A 13887-nucleotide genomic window follows, 5' to 3' on the forward strand; every position below is an offset into this window, starting at 1 on the left:
TGGCAAAAGTTGCTAAGTTGTATGGCAATAGATAATATTTCTTTATTTCTCTTTCAACATAAAAATATTCCAATTTTTTTTCAGTGTGAAAGTTATGCTACCACCTCAACCATACCCTGCTCAGAACTGTTTTTCTCTTGCCTGTCCCCTCTCAATTAGGTATCTTATATTTTATTCTGAACATGGTTATGGATTTCCAGCAAAATTCAGATTTTCAAAATAATGGCTACAATTCTTCATATGGGTAAGTGAATATTTAATAAAAAATGTTTGACTCATTAGTCTTTGGAATAAAATCCATGTGCAGAGAATCAAAGAAAGTCACTGAGTAAATATTCTCTAAATTACTCAGCTTTCAGCCCTTGTGATTTAATAACTTCACTAATGCTCAAAACACCATAGCAGTTTCCAATGTACAAACCTGGAATACAGGAATAGCAAGGAAAAAAAAGCCTTTTGATAAAAAGCTCTATTAGAATAATAAATAAGGAAGAACTTGCAGAGAATAATAAAAATTGAGCCCTTTTTTGTATGTGTTTTACCTTTAATATTATGTTTACTTTTCTAAATGGCATTGTAATGTCATTCCAATTGACTCTCATTAATCTGGAAAAGTACTGATGAGCATAGCCACTGTGAGATGTAGGTAGTTCATGTTCTGGCCAGGGTGACCATACAGAGAAAATGGTCTGTAATGGTCTGTTTTGCTGTGCCACTGTTGCAGTGGCACTAACAAGTGTTCAGATCTTAGGTGGGAAAACAAAGCCCAAGCTCTTCAAAATATCTCTGTTCTTCATACAAAATCTTGAATGATTTGAAAAAAATATTGTAAAAAAAGGATTGAAATACAGTAGTCAGTCTTGAGAAAATCTTTATGACATTCCTGGCTGCATGGAAAATCCAGAACTTTGAAAATGATCGGGATTTAGGAAGCTGTAGGTTTTATTTTCAAATATTTGGTGTGGAATGTGAAAACTATCCTTAGGAGAGGTTTTCAGGATCTGCTTTACTTTTGATATCTATAAATTTAAGAGTTTACATCATGTTAATTCTATCAATGTAATGAATGTTATTAAATATTACAATTAATTACAAAATAATATATCTGATTGGAGCGGGGGAGGACACACAGGACTGCTAGTCTGTAAAGCATTCTTTCTTTTAAACACAGCCAGAAAATATTATGATCACCCCCAAACATTTGTTGCCTCCTGAAGTCAATGACCACTTCTGCCTGCCCTCTCCTCCTTGGAACTTCATCTGTGAACCTGACTGACAACTCATGGACAGCAAGAAGGGGAAATTCTTTGGGGGGAAAGTTGGGATATACTGATTCGTAAGATTTTAGAATCTCGTTTATACCACAAAACAACATAGGTGGGATTTCTGGCTCAGGCTGGTACTGCAGATGTCAACATGAACAAGGAGTTTGTGTACTATAAGCAACACAGAGCACCATAATGCCTGTGAATTACACTCCAGCTTCATTTTCAGAGAATATTCTGAGTTGGAAAGGATCCACAAGGATCATCAAGTCTGACTCATAAGTGAATGGCCTGTACATGGATCAAACACATAAACCTGGAATTATTAGCACCATGCTCCAACCGAGCTAATCTTAGTGTGGGTTCTTACACTGCTGCTTGACCAGATATGTTCTCCATGTTCTGTTCTGATTTAATACTGTTCTGTACTGTACTAATTTAGTTCTTAGAATACTTTTGTGAACTCACAAACCCAATGACTCTTAAGGGTTTGCAGAGCCATTAATTAAAATTCTGTGCAAATACCTTGTTCTTTATGTCTCCATTGTCTGTCCTAGGTAAGAATCTCCAACAAACGCAAATTCCAGGAGCAGGAGCATCTGGGTGCACAATGATCGGATAGTCTGGGTACACACAGATTGCCAGCACCCTTCTCTGTAGTTGAAGACCAAATGATCTGCAAACTTCTTGCCAGGACCACTGGGATCAGAGGGAGGACAGAGCATGGCCTTTGCATGGGCAACATCCAATTAGTCATATTACCAATCACATATACGCCGTGTCCAAACTTTGTGTGCATGACATACCACAGGGGTTATCGGTGGAGACGGGCGGTATTTCAGGGACGAGCGAGTCAGCAAGAGATGGTTACTGGAGAGATGGTTACTCGATCCATCCTCACAGTCGTGTACGAAGAGAAATGGCATGAGCGACTAAAGCTTGTGAGGGAGTATCAGAGCAGGTGGGATGGCAGCGGCAGCAGGAGCAGGCTGCGGTCGGGGAGGGCGGGGAAGGGCGGGCGGAGCGGCCGGGACACGCCGCGGAGCCGCCGCCGCGCTCCGCCCTCAGCCCGCGCCGGGCGGGCCCGGGGGAAGCGGAATCCCCGCTCACCGCCCCGGCCGCTGCTCTGCCCGGGCCCCCGCCCCGTGCGCCGGCCGCAGGTAGGACCGGGCGGGCGGGGATGGAGTCCCGGGCCCTGCCCGCGGCTCCTGGAGCGGGGTCGGCGGCTGGGCCCGGGCCCAGGGAAGGGCCGCAGGGCAGGCGCGGTGCGAGGTGGGCCCACCGGGAACCGCGGGGATGCCGCCCCCGATCCGGTGGAGCCGCTCGGCGCGGCCCGGGCCTCCCACGGGCGGCGGCCTTGGCGCCTCTGCGTCCTCAGAGCCGCGGCGGGGCCGCCACGGGCGGCGGGGCCGGGGCAGAGCCGCCGGGACAGAGCCGGAGATCGCGGCCCCAGGGGCGGCGGGGCTGGGCCGGCTGGAGGAGCAGGGCAGGAGGAGCAGGGCAGGTCCGGGAGGACACCGGGGCGGTGGTCCCGGCCCTCGTGTGTGTGCAGGGGAGCCCGGGGAGTGCCGTGTGTGCAGGGCCTGGAGCCTACCGGGGAGGCCACTCCAGAGCGCGTTCTGTGCCAGCCGGGGGTAGCGGTGTTAGCGATGGGGAAGCTCCAGAATTCACCTATTAGCACCTGTATATAGTGTTAGTGTGTGTATTTATATATATCTATATATGTATTTATACATATGTATTTAGTATACATAACCATTTATACATCTTTTCAATTGCAGCTTATCGCCACGGGCAGTCCCCGTGCTCAGGCAAGTGATAGATTGAATATGACCTCACTAGTAACAAAATGTACTAGTGCCCAGCTTCTATGGGTAACTGTATTTCTTTGCAGGAGGTCTTGCTTACTGAAGAGTAAAGAGAGGCTGGGAGTTGTGTTTAGATGTTCATTGTGCTACCTGTGATGCTCACTGATTGCCCTTGTGCGCTCTCAGGTGCATTAAAGAGTTGTTTTACTGAGTATGGAACTTGCTCAGCTGCTTTGGTTTGTTAGCAGGCATGTTTTGCCATTGCTGTCTCTGCATATTAAGATATTAGGGGAGTGTCTCTGTACAGTTGAGGTGCTGTTTGAGTAGTCTACAGCAGGTCTTAATTGTCTATGTATGATATTTATATGCTATTTTACATAGGGGTTTATCTGGCATCAGTGTGTGTATGTAGCTATTATTAGGAAAAAAGGAAATTATGTACTTTAGCAGATGTTTCCCATGAACGTGTTTTTGTCAGAGTGTTCTCCAGAGTGGGCCAGTGTGTCATGCACACTCATACATATGTGCTGGCATAGCTGCCTGCAGAAATGAATTGATGGCAGAAAGCTGCTCCACCCACCACCACCCTCCTGCTGTTGGTGTATTTTGAACCATATTCTGTCTGACGTGGTATGCTTGCTCAATTTTATTTTTTCTCCCCCTTGAGGGAGAGCCTTTGTTAGAATAATGAAGATGGAGGAGGGTGGTTCTCGCAGTGGCCGTGGAGGGAAATGAGGCAGTGGCAGTTCAATCGCTGAAATTAAGCTCTTGCATAACAGCACTGACATTACAGCGTGGCTTTCTCTATAATCTCTTCTTTGACCAGCCTTATGCTGCTGGCCTGGCCACCAGGCATCCATAATCACATGCAAATACACCTTGTTGTGGCAAAGTCAGATGAACTCAGTATTCTGGGACAAAGATTTCTCTTCACACTAGTTGTAAGTTTAATAGAAATTTACTGTGCCTTCTTGTGCTGTTGGACTTTTAATAATTATTATTCCATACTTGCATGACTTAAATACTTGTTCTTAAGTAGCATTTTGGTGAGGGAAGGAGCATTTGACGAGTAGGCAGACAACTTTAAGGCCTTTGTATATGTAACTCTCCTGAGCCGGAGTAAGTGACCTTTAGCAGTGTGATGGTATAAGTGAGTGATGCACCCTCCCAACAAATATCTAAATATCTGCTGCAGATTGTATCAAGTAAGACAAAGAAGTAGCAGTTTAAAGTGCTTCTGTTAAAACATAAAACTCAGATAACTAAATTGCATTGATTATACGTGTTTTTCTTGATATCTTTGAGTAGGTCTTATTTTTAAAGTGTATTTATTTGAATAACTGTTCTGAGTCTCAAAGGACTGAGTATAGTTGTTTACATTGGTAGTTTCAAAATAACGTCACAGAACTGTATTTTGAGACCTGACAATAGAGAACAAAACCAAACATGAATTTCTTATCTGACACAAAACCAATGCAGACCTTTAGTCCCATTAGCATTTTGGTTTTCAAAGACAAAAATAAGTATTTATGCAGTGAAATCTGCAATACTTTAAATACTTTGTTTTGTTGACTTTGTTTCCTATCTATTGTTTTTGAAAGGCAGTTTAGTTTTTAGTTGACAAGTCAGGTTGTTTGGTTTTTTTTTTTCCAAGTGGGCTAATCTGAGACTGGAGAGAACTTCCAAAATGAAACTTAGATATTGGTTGATGAAAAAATGAAGATAAAAATAGATAAATAGAAATGCAATTACAAGGAAAACTTACTAGCTAAAGAATAAAAACTATGTTGTACAATATGCATCAGCATCTTTACATGTATCTCACTGTCTCATCTTTTGATGAGTAACAAAAACAACCACCTTTATGCTGGCCAGGAGCATCATTTTACTGACAGAATGAATGTTCATCTCTGATTCCATCTAGCAAGGAAGTCCCACTGTTCATATGAAAGCCAAATATTTCAGAGAAGTTATCCTCTGTTAAACACTTCCATCTAGTATTGCTTGGCAAAGGGATGCTAGAGTTAAGTGGCCTTCTTTCCCACCATTTGCTTTTACTTTTCCTGCTTGCTAAGTCTGCTCATACAAAATTCATTAGACCGGTCAGACTCTTGACATTCCATCTGTCTCTCTTTTGTGTAAATTGTATGCTCTGCCATGCTGGTCTGGTCTGAGCTAGTCACTGGATTTGCTAATTGTAGCACCTCAGTAATGCACTTGTGATCCTGTTTAATCTTAAAAGGTAGTTTCCTGGATCATAGTTGTTTTCTGTTTAAAGCTACATTAATAACAAGAATTAACAAACTGGTTAAATAGTTCTTGCAGCAGGAACAAATTGTTAGAAATTCATGTAATCTTTTTGAAAATATAATTCCTAGTTCTGTGTAAATCATGCGGTATTTATTGTCTAGTATACTGGCGAGCTGAATGGCTTAATACTTTACCTGTTGACAAGAAACGGCCCCCCCAACACTCCCCTATCCCCCCATCCCACTTTACTGGTTGTTTTGTGGGCTTTTGTTTTACATCACATTCTGTAGTTAGTGCACTGGCTTTATTAATTCAGTAATATCCATTCATCTGTTTTCTTAAGGCCTGTAGGATTATAACGTATGCCTTATGCATATTTTAATTTTCTTGCATGTGATTTTGAGGAAGTAAATCTGTTCTAAACTTAGTTCTTACTCCATTTGAATGTTGTCTTGTGTGGTGCAACAATTTAATATTACCTCGGTTCTCTTTAGCTTAGAGTACTTTGGAATTTCTTCTAAGAGACAGAGCTGTTGAAGAATGTGTGTATTTTATTGATCCCTTTCATGCTTGTTCTCTGTGATTTTTTTTTTTTTTAACTTAAACATGGTATCAGTCTGTAAAACAAAGCGCGGTGAAGCAGCATAGTCTAAATCCCTTCAGCAGAAGGTAAAGAGGATGACTAAAACAAATATTCTTCTCTGGCAGTGTGGGCAACAGTATCCCAACTTGCCCTGGAAGAGCCTGGAAGCTGACACATCTCAAGGTCCGTAGCCTGGATGCCCCAGCTTTAGATAAGTAAATGTGGCCCCTTTGTGGATACTCTTATGTAGCTCCTTTTAGCTTGACTATTTTTTTCCATTTCAGCCAGATACTTCAGCTCTTTTAGTTACAGGTTGGAAATAATTATTTTTAGAAATTTTTGCTGTACAAATATGTAACTCCAGATGTTTCAGTGAGAGAGAATAAGGGATTTCCAAGAGCACATACTGCATGTAGGTGATTTTTTTTCTTTTCAGACTGCTAGGGGTAAGATGTATGCCTTATTTTTTGCCCCTCACAAACAGAGACAATTGAAATAATTAAAAGTGTGTGACTGACTTCACATGTTCTTCACGCATGATGGGTGACTTCACTTACTCCTGATGCTTGATAGGCAAATGTATCTTTTAAGTGCATTGTATATATTAAGTAATAGGAGCACAGAGAAGGGAAAGTCACAACTGGCCTTATATCTCTATTCAATATGTTTGACTCTTTTATGGAGTTGGTATCACTGAGTCTGTTGCCATCTCCATTCTGCTATATGCATGTTGCAGTTTACAGCCATTTTATCAATGAGATAGATCTCAGTGGTTCTTAACAAATATTGTTGCCTACAGGCAACAATAGGGGGAAATAAAAGATTGGTTCTTAAGAAAAAGTAAAATCTACTTGCTGGGTGGATGGAAATTCAGTGCTTATTTAAACCAAAAAAAGGACATCTTCTTAAATCAGTTCAAATTCTAGCTGAGAAGATAAGTAACAAGAAATGCCAAGTTACAGAGAACCAGTTTTTTTTGTTGAGGGCAGTTGATGCTGGTAGTTTCAAAATAATGCAGAGTTTTTACAAAGCCTGGGAGTGTCAAGGGAAATACCTCTTCATCTTTCTTTGTCTTTAAATTCTGAGTAAAAAGTTTATATTTTTAAGTCACATTTCTCTCCTCAGAAAGACAGTGAGTAATAAATGTGACAGAAAAAATAACCGGAACAAAAGATGTTATTGGGTGCAGTGAGGCACATGGTGAGAATGCATTTCAACACAAATGATTTACAATGCATATATTAAAGCATGGTGCGATGTCAGGCATTAATGTGTCATACATGCCTGTTTTCGTTTGTCGCATGCTGTGAGAGTGGTATCTGACACCTTTGTGAAAGTTTCAATAGTCAGAAAGCATTTATATTTGCAAAATGTGGCGATTTTGAGAGTTTTACCCTCAAAGAGCTATTCCAAACATATTCATGTATTCTTTGAGGTCATACAATGATTTATAGTACTTGACCTAGGATTTCTCTTTACTGTTTCTCGGTTCTGTGTTTTAGACAGTGTTCTCCTTATTTAGCCAGATTGGGCCAGATTAATTTTTATGCAGAGCTTGCTTTATATTACAAAGAGAATTGATAAAATCTTGTAAAATTTTATTGGAGTGAATTGTATTCTGGAAACACTGCTGGTGTATATTGGTCAAGTGAATCCTTTTGGTAACTGTTATTTTTAGTTAATTTCCCTGTTTTTTCAAATATGTGGAGGAGCAGCAGAGGAGAGGATATGCCATCTTGTTCCTCCTCTCCTTGCTTTGATTCAGTAATAAATCTTTAATTACGAAGTGCCTTGAATTGGCATCACTCTGTTATCATTCTCTTTGACAAACAAGAAGATAAACCAGCTGTGATCTGAAGAAATAATCTTTTCAAACTGAAGTACTGGTTTTTCCAGTATTATAGTTGCTGCTGAGATTTACTGATGAGTTTACATTATTGAACACCAGTGAGCATAAGAGGAGTCATCAAATACTTTATAAGTGTAGAAATGGATTTTTACCTGATAAGGATACAAAGCACGTTGAAGCCATATGGCAGCTTGAGTAACTCACATTTAAAAGTCTTGGGAAAGAACAGCCAAGTACATATATGCTGAGTTTTGGACCTCTGCTGGTGGGGCTGTCACCAGCTAGTAGTGCTGTCCCCTGGAGCTTTTGATGTCTATGGCTCCAGCTTCTGGTGTTACTGTTGCTTTCGAGTGTCTGACAGATTTCTTGGGTTTAGGGCTGTTCTTCTAATTGGAGCACAGAAACAGAGTTCTGCAGTTTCAGGCTGAAGAACAGGCTGGAGCTTTCTCACTCGAAGGCTTCTCTACTCTGAGTTTGGTTTGTACTGGGTTTGGCCAGTGAGGGGTAATTGTTGGGCAGTGGGCTGCTGACTCCTTCCTCTCCTCCTTGGTTACCTTTCCAAGTTGTTTTCTGTTACCAGCATCCCCCCCCCACCATGTTTCAAGCAGAAGTAAATACATTTTGAAAGGTGTTTTCTGAGAAGTTCCTTCATGTTGCTTTCAGGTTCTCAAGGCTTTTTTAATTTAAAAAGTGCACAAATACATTTCTTCCTCCTTCCCTTTCTTTAGGGTACTTATTGCTGTTGCAGGTGATTGTTCAGGTTTTTTGGGTTTGGTTTTTTTTGGTGGTGGGGGCGGGAGGGTGTTTTTTGTTTTGGTTTTGGGTTTTTGTGGGTTTTGTTTGTTTGTTTGTTTGGGGTTTTTTTGTTGGTTTTCCTGTTTATGTGTGACTAGATAATATGATTAATTTTTAACATTGCTGTATGACTATTTTATTTATACTGTTTTGTAGCATAATTTCAGTTTCTTTTAACAGAACATGTTTAGTCTTTCTGGAAGGTTCCTGGAAAGATTTCTAAACTGCAGGGTAAAAATTGGGAATTAAACGAACAAGAACAGATACTTAGGGTTTCTTGGCTAAAACCACAGGATAGCTGAAAGTTTTAATGAGAAATTTTTCTGCTATGCCTCCAGTAATTATGGTTGCTGCTGGTTCATTTCTACTTAAGAAATTACCATTAATATCTTTGACTCAGTGGCTGAAACCTCATCAAATTTGTTGTCTCATTGCTTGGTATGGTGCTAAAGTAGGAAACAACAACTGCTTCTCCTATTCTGAAAGTGTTTATTGACTCCATAAATATACATTTAATTCAGTTAAGTTTAATTGGCAACATTATTGAGTTTAATGTAGACTTTTTTCCGTGAGAAATTTCAGTGTTTGGTATTTTAATTTTTTATTTAGCTTTTGCTGTATTAGCTGTATTGTTTGATTCACAGAATCACAGTTGTTACAGTTGGAAGGGAACTCTGAAGATCATCTAGTCCAACCCCCAAATGCTTAAAAGCTCACTGATGAAGTGTATCTGTCAAAGTTATGCTACATAAAACTGGTAATGAAGAATCCTAAGCAGACCACAACTGTGAGAATGAAAAGAACACTTAAGACTGAAGGAACATTACTAACAATCTCTTCATAATAGAAGTTTGTTAATGGCAAATAAAATCCTCTTCAGCAGAACTCTGGAGATTTTGTTTGCTCCTATTTTATTAGCATAGGGACCAGCAGGTTGATATGAGACTAAGCAGGGAAGCAGAGGTGAGAACATTACTTGAAACTGCTGCTTCCCATGCCCTGAACAGAAACAAATTTTTCATAGGGCTAGAATATTTTCTTTTGCTAAGTGATATTTACATCTAATTGCAGAAGAAAAGTATTTCCTTTTTTGTTGCCTTTTTGCTACTTGGCCTGTGACCTCCTAAGCCTCAGAAGGGCAGCAAGTAGCAGTTTAAAAATAGTTAATAGCAAGTTTTAAATCAGTTTCATTTGTGAAGCATTATTGAGCTTTTGAACTGTACTGACTAGAGAACCACTAGATTCTGTTCAGGGAAAAGGTGAGGCTGACAATGAAGAAAGCATGGATTTGGAAAAAAACGTGACCTTTCTGTTTTGTGAAGTAGCTGTGTCACTGAGATGGTTTAGATGATGCTGAAAATGAAGAAGTAAAAAGAAGGCTTTCCTGTGTTCTGGAGTGTACTGGTGTATACTTGCTGTGATAGTGACCACATCTTTCCATGTTAGAGGTGGTAATGGCTTGTGGTGAGCACTTGAATCTATAAAGGCACCAAACAAAGTATTTAGAATAATTGTAAGGGAAGAAAGGTCAGGGCAAAATAGACTGTTTGCAAAAGAAATAAGAAAAACAAATACTGATTATTCTTAGGACACTTATAAGAATCTAATCCTGTATTTACTAAACAGAGTATGCTTTGTTAGAAATACATTGGAATCTCATTAGAATAAAAGTGTGTGTTTGGTTGATTGTGAATGAGATGATATGTGGGTTTTCTTGGGGTGGGGGAGGATTGCTGATGACCTGTACAGACAGATGTTGAACAGCCATGATGCTGTTCTCTGAATCTAAAGCAAGTTGTCTTCACATCTGGCAGATGGAAGCAGTGCAGTACACTCAATAGATCAGGTCATGCCTGAATGAGGCGGCAGCTGTCAGACACATTTTTTGAAAACATTGGTTAATGAGATTATTGCCAGTAGAAAAAATACACTGTAAATATGGCAGAAGTTGCTGTGGATGTGCTGATGCTTGTAGATGCCCACAGAGGTGAGTCACTGTAAGGAATCAAATGAACTAAAAAGTTGAAAAAATGGACTTGAAAAATGCTTTTTCTTTTTTCTTTTTTTGTGTACAATACTGTTCAATTATGTTTTTAGTGGTTAAGAATCTAAGTGTATTTATGGTATCTTTTATTAAAAAACCCACACAAGACAATCTTAAAAGGCAGATGTTGGTGATATTTCTATTAATATGACACCCTGGAGAGCCTAAGTCAAGGCTGAACAGAGAAGTACTGATCTGGATGATACAAAATCCCATTTCTGCGATCCTCTCTCAGCTCCCTGTGTTTCATAAAGGCTCTATTTTCTGACCAAGCTCTGTTTTATTTTTAGGAGGATAGTCTTGTGTTTAAAATGGAAGTTGACATAAATGGAGAGTCCAGAACTGCCCTGTCCACCCTCCCTGTGCCTCTTGCAGAGGTGGGCTCTGCAGGCAGGATGGAAGCTGAAAAGCCCCGCTGTTCCAGTACCCCCTGCTCGCCCATGCGGCGGACAGTTGCGGGATACCAGATTCTCCACATGGATTCTAACTACCTGGTGGGCTTCACAACTGGAGAGGAGCTGCTAAAATTAGCCCAGAAATGTACAGGAGCTGAAGAGAACAAAGGAGAATCTGGGCCGAACTTGCGCTCCAAGCAGCTGGATCCAGGACTCATGCGCTCCTCCCGTTTGTACAAAACGAGAAGTAGGTACTACCAGCCATATGAGATCCCAGCAGTAAATGGGAGGAGGAGGAGGCGGATGCCCAGCTCAGGGGATAAATGCAATAAAGCTTTACCATATGAACCTTACAAGGCACTTCATGGTCCCCTGCCTCTCTGCCTTTTGAAAGGTAAAAGGGCTCATTCAAAATCCCTGGACTACCTCAATTTAGACAAAATGAGCATTAAAGAACCTGCTGACACAGAAGTGCTACAATACCAGCTCCAACACCTCACCCTTAGAGGGGACCGTATGTTTGCAAGGAATAGCACATGAGCTGTCATCTTGAACTTAGAAATGATTTCTGATCCTTTCTCTGTTGCTGCAAAAATCCACTATTGTACTGTGTACATGACTGTCCACATTGTAGGTGGTTGTATCAGCTAAATGTTACCAGAAAGTAATTTATTTGAATAGAGTCTTGGCAATGCAATGTGTTAAAAATACTCAGAGGGAGAAATCTTCTCTGAGCAAGCAGCTTCTGATGCAAATTTGACTGCGATCAGTGGATATTTCTTTGGACTCATTTTAAAAAAAAAAAAAAAAAGCCTTTGATTTTTGAGTTTGGGGTGGTTTTTTTTTGTACAGCTAGATCTACTGTTTACGGTAATCTAACACTGAAAAATTGGTGATGTCTGCTTGGTTGTTGCTAATTTTGGCTTGATGTTAGAAACTGCCCTTGGATAAGTACTCAAGTTTAGAAGGTTCTTTGGTTTTACTTTTTGTTTCTGTATTCAATAGGAAAATGAATGGGTTTTGACAGCATGGAAAGTGACTGAATAAATCACTTTCTATTTAAACAATCCAGTTCAAACAATTTTATACTGTACTTGTGCTAGTGATGAGGGTGAGATTTGCTTATAAAGCAAACCTTTGCTACTTGAATCCTATTAAATTATTTTTTCAATTTCTGCATGGAAGCAATTGCTTTGCCTTTCCTATAAAACATGTTCAGAATAAGTATGTGGGTTTTTTAAAGCAAATCTTTTGAGGAGTGAAGATTTTATTGTTTTTGTTGATTTTATTTTTTACATTGTCTTGAGAGACAAATTTGAATGTCTGCACTGGTATGTCAGTAATGTTTTTGAGTTTAATTTATGATTTCTGTACCATGTGTAGTAGCAGAAGGTGTCAAATAACATCAGCGTAGATTTGGAAATTCTGTTGACTTGAAGCACTGAACACTTGAGATCTGGAGGGCTGATTTTATTTGAAAGGGTACAAGTGAAGTATATCTATATCTGCATTGAAGAGATGATCCTGGATTATTCAACAGAGTAGGTTGAATACACTGGCTTACCTTTGTTACTTAATGAATTTTTATCCAAACATGACATCAAACGCAGGTTTTGACAGCTGTATTCCTAGGTGTGTTTGAAACATTTTAATAACTTAAAGTTTAAAAACAAAAAATAGTTTTCATACTTTTTTTTTTAGATGCATTCTGTTACTGAAGGAGTGTGCAACTTGATTTTGGCTGATGACCTTTGCAGAAGTTAAAAGTAATGTCATGCTGGTTTTAAATGTAAATTATTTGATCAGTTGTTTCTGATAGAATTAAGATTTGTTTTGTTTGTTTGCTTATCACTCAGAATGGATAGAAAGCACTAGTTAGTGCATGTGCTATGGAAAATGAAAAGTTCTAATTCTGTCACTCACTCCACAGTTTTAAATGAAGGCAGCCCAGTAGTGAGCATTTTGTGGTTGGGTTATCTTTTGTTTAGGTTTGTTAGAAACGTTATAAAAAAACAGTGTGTATTTTTGAAAGTTAACTATACCTGTGTAAACTTAATGTATTGAACAATACATTGAAAGTAAAGTCTTCCTATATAGTCTTTAGTTTGAAAAAGAGAGTATGGTCAGATGCCAAAGAGATGGGGATTTGTTTAAGGAATAAACACCACTGGTTATTGAAACACCCAATGAAAATGTATTTCTGGCTGAAAAATAAAAAGGGTGGTATAAACAGCTATTGTTGTGGAGTCTTTTGCTGTATGGGAGAAAGAGGACATTGAAAAAATGCAACTTTAGACCAAGGAACATTTAAAAACAACTTGAAAGGAGGGATCCTGAACTTCTGTGAAATAGATGCTTAGGTTTGTTACTTTGTTTCAAAAAATGTGCCATGCATTTACTAGTATTTTGTGCTCGTTTCTGATGTCCAGTGCTGTAGTTGTATGGCTACACCAAGGCAGAGGTTAATGGCTTTCTGGCTGAGTTCAAATGTAAAAAATGTGTTAGTATTTTATCTGTTTTGGTGATTTGCTAATGAATGTGCTCAGACATGGTTACGTTTGCTTAACTCATACACACTTGCAGCTCTTGTAATGTGGGAAATGCTACTGATAGTTACTATAATAGAGGCTAAGCAGAGAATTGTTAGTGAATAACTTAATTGTTTTTTTCTAACTTTCAAAGGTACCAAAGAATCAGAAGCAATTACCCAACATAATCAATTTTTAAATGTTTTATAGCGTGGTCTGGGTGAAGTCAGTTTTTAACTTCTCCTTAAGGTGTGCTAAAAAGAAACTAGAAAAAATCATTTTCAGTGAGAATATGGGCAGTAAAAACTAGAAAAAATGCTTTGGAGAAGACTTACAGTGGAGCTACATTACAGAAATGCAAGTTGTTATA

The 13887-nt window shown here is 39.4% G+C and overlaps 1 protein-coding gene across 4 annotated transcripts; it reads left to right on the forward strand.

The window, feature by feature from the left end:
* The first annotated feature begins 2196 nt into the window (after window positions 1-2196).
* On the forward strand, window positions 2197-13223 carry MACIR (macrophage immunometabolism regulator). 4 transcript variants are annotated; one of them, XM_050328456.1, is made up of 2 exons: window positions 2197-2226; window positions 10885-13223. In XM_050328456.1, exon 2 carries the CDS (start codon window positions 10906-10908, stop codon window positions 11527-11529), a length of 624 nt encoding a protein of 207 aa, XP_050184413.1. In that variant the 5' UTR covers window positions 2197-2226; window positions 10885-10905; the 3' UTR covers window positions 11530-13223. The 4 variants fall into 4 exon arrangements, with proteins under 4 accessions (XP_050184413.1, XP_050184411.1, XP_050184410.1 ...); XM_050328454.1 differs by lacking the exon at window positions 2197-2226 and adding an exon at window positions 2311-2425; XM_050328453.1 differs by lacking the exon at window positions 2197-2226 and adding an exon at window positions 2883-3076.
* The last annotated feature ends 664 nt before the right edge of the window (window positions 13224-13887 follow it).

The sequence above is a fragment of the Myiozetetes cayanensis genome, unplaced genomic scaffold (assembly GCF_022539395.1).
Source record: "Myiozetetes cayanensis isolate MyiCay16 unplaced genomic scaffold, myiCay2020 scf4, whole genome shotgun sequence".
NCBI classification, from domain to species: Eukaryota; Metazoa; Chordata; class Aves; order Passeriformes; family Tyrannidae; genus Myiozetetes; species Myiozetetes cayanensis.

What these genes read in the sequence shown, in the direction of transcription:
- MACIR (XM_050328453.1), top strand. Translation starts at nt 3,002, where the DNA reads ATGTATTTAGTATACATAACCATTTATACATCTTTTCAATTGCAGCTT. An exon ending in CGGGCAGTCCCCGTGCTCAG is followed by an intron (nt 3,077 to 10,884) that starts GCAAGTGATAGA and finishes TTTTATTTTTAG; the next exon opens with GAGGATAGTCTTGTGTTTAA.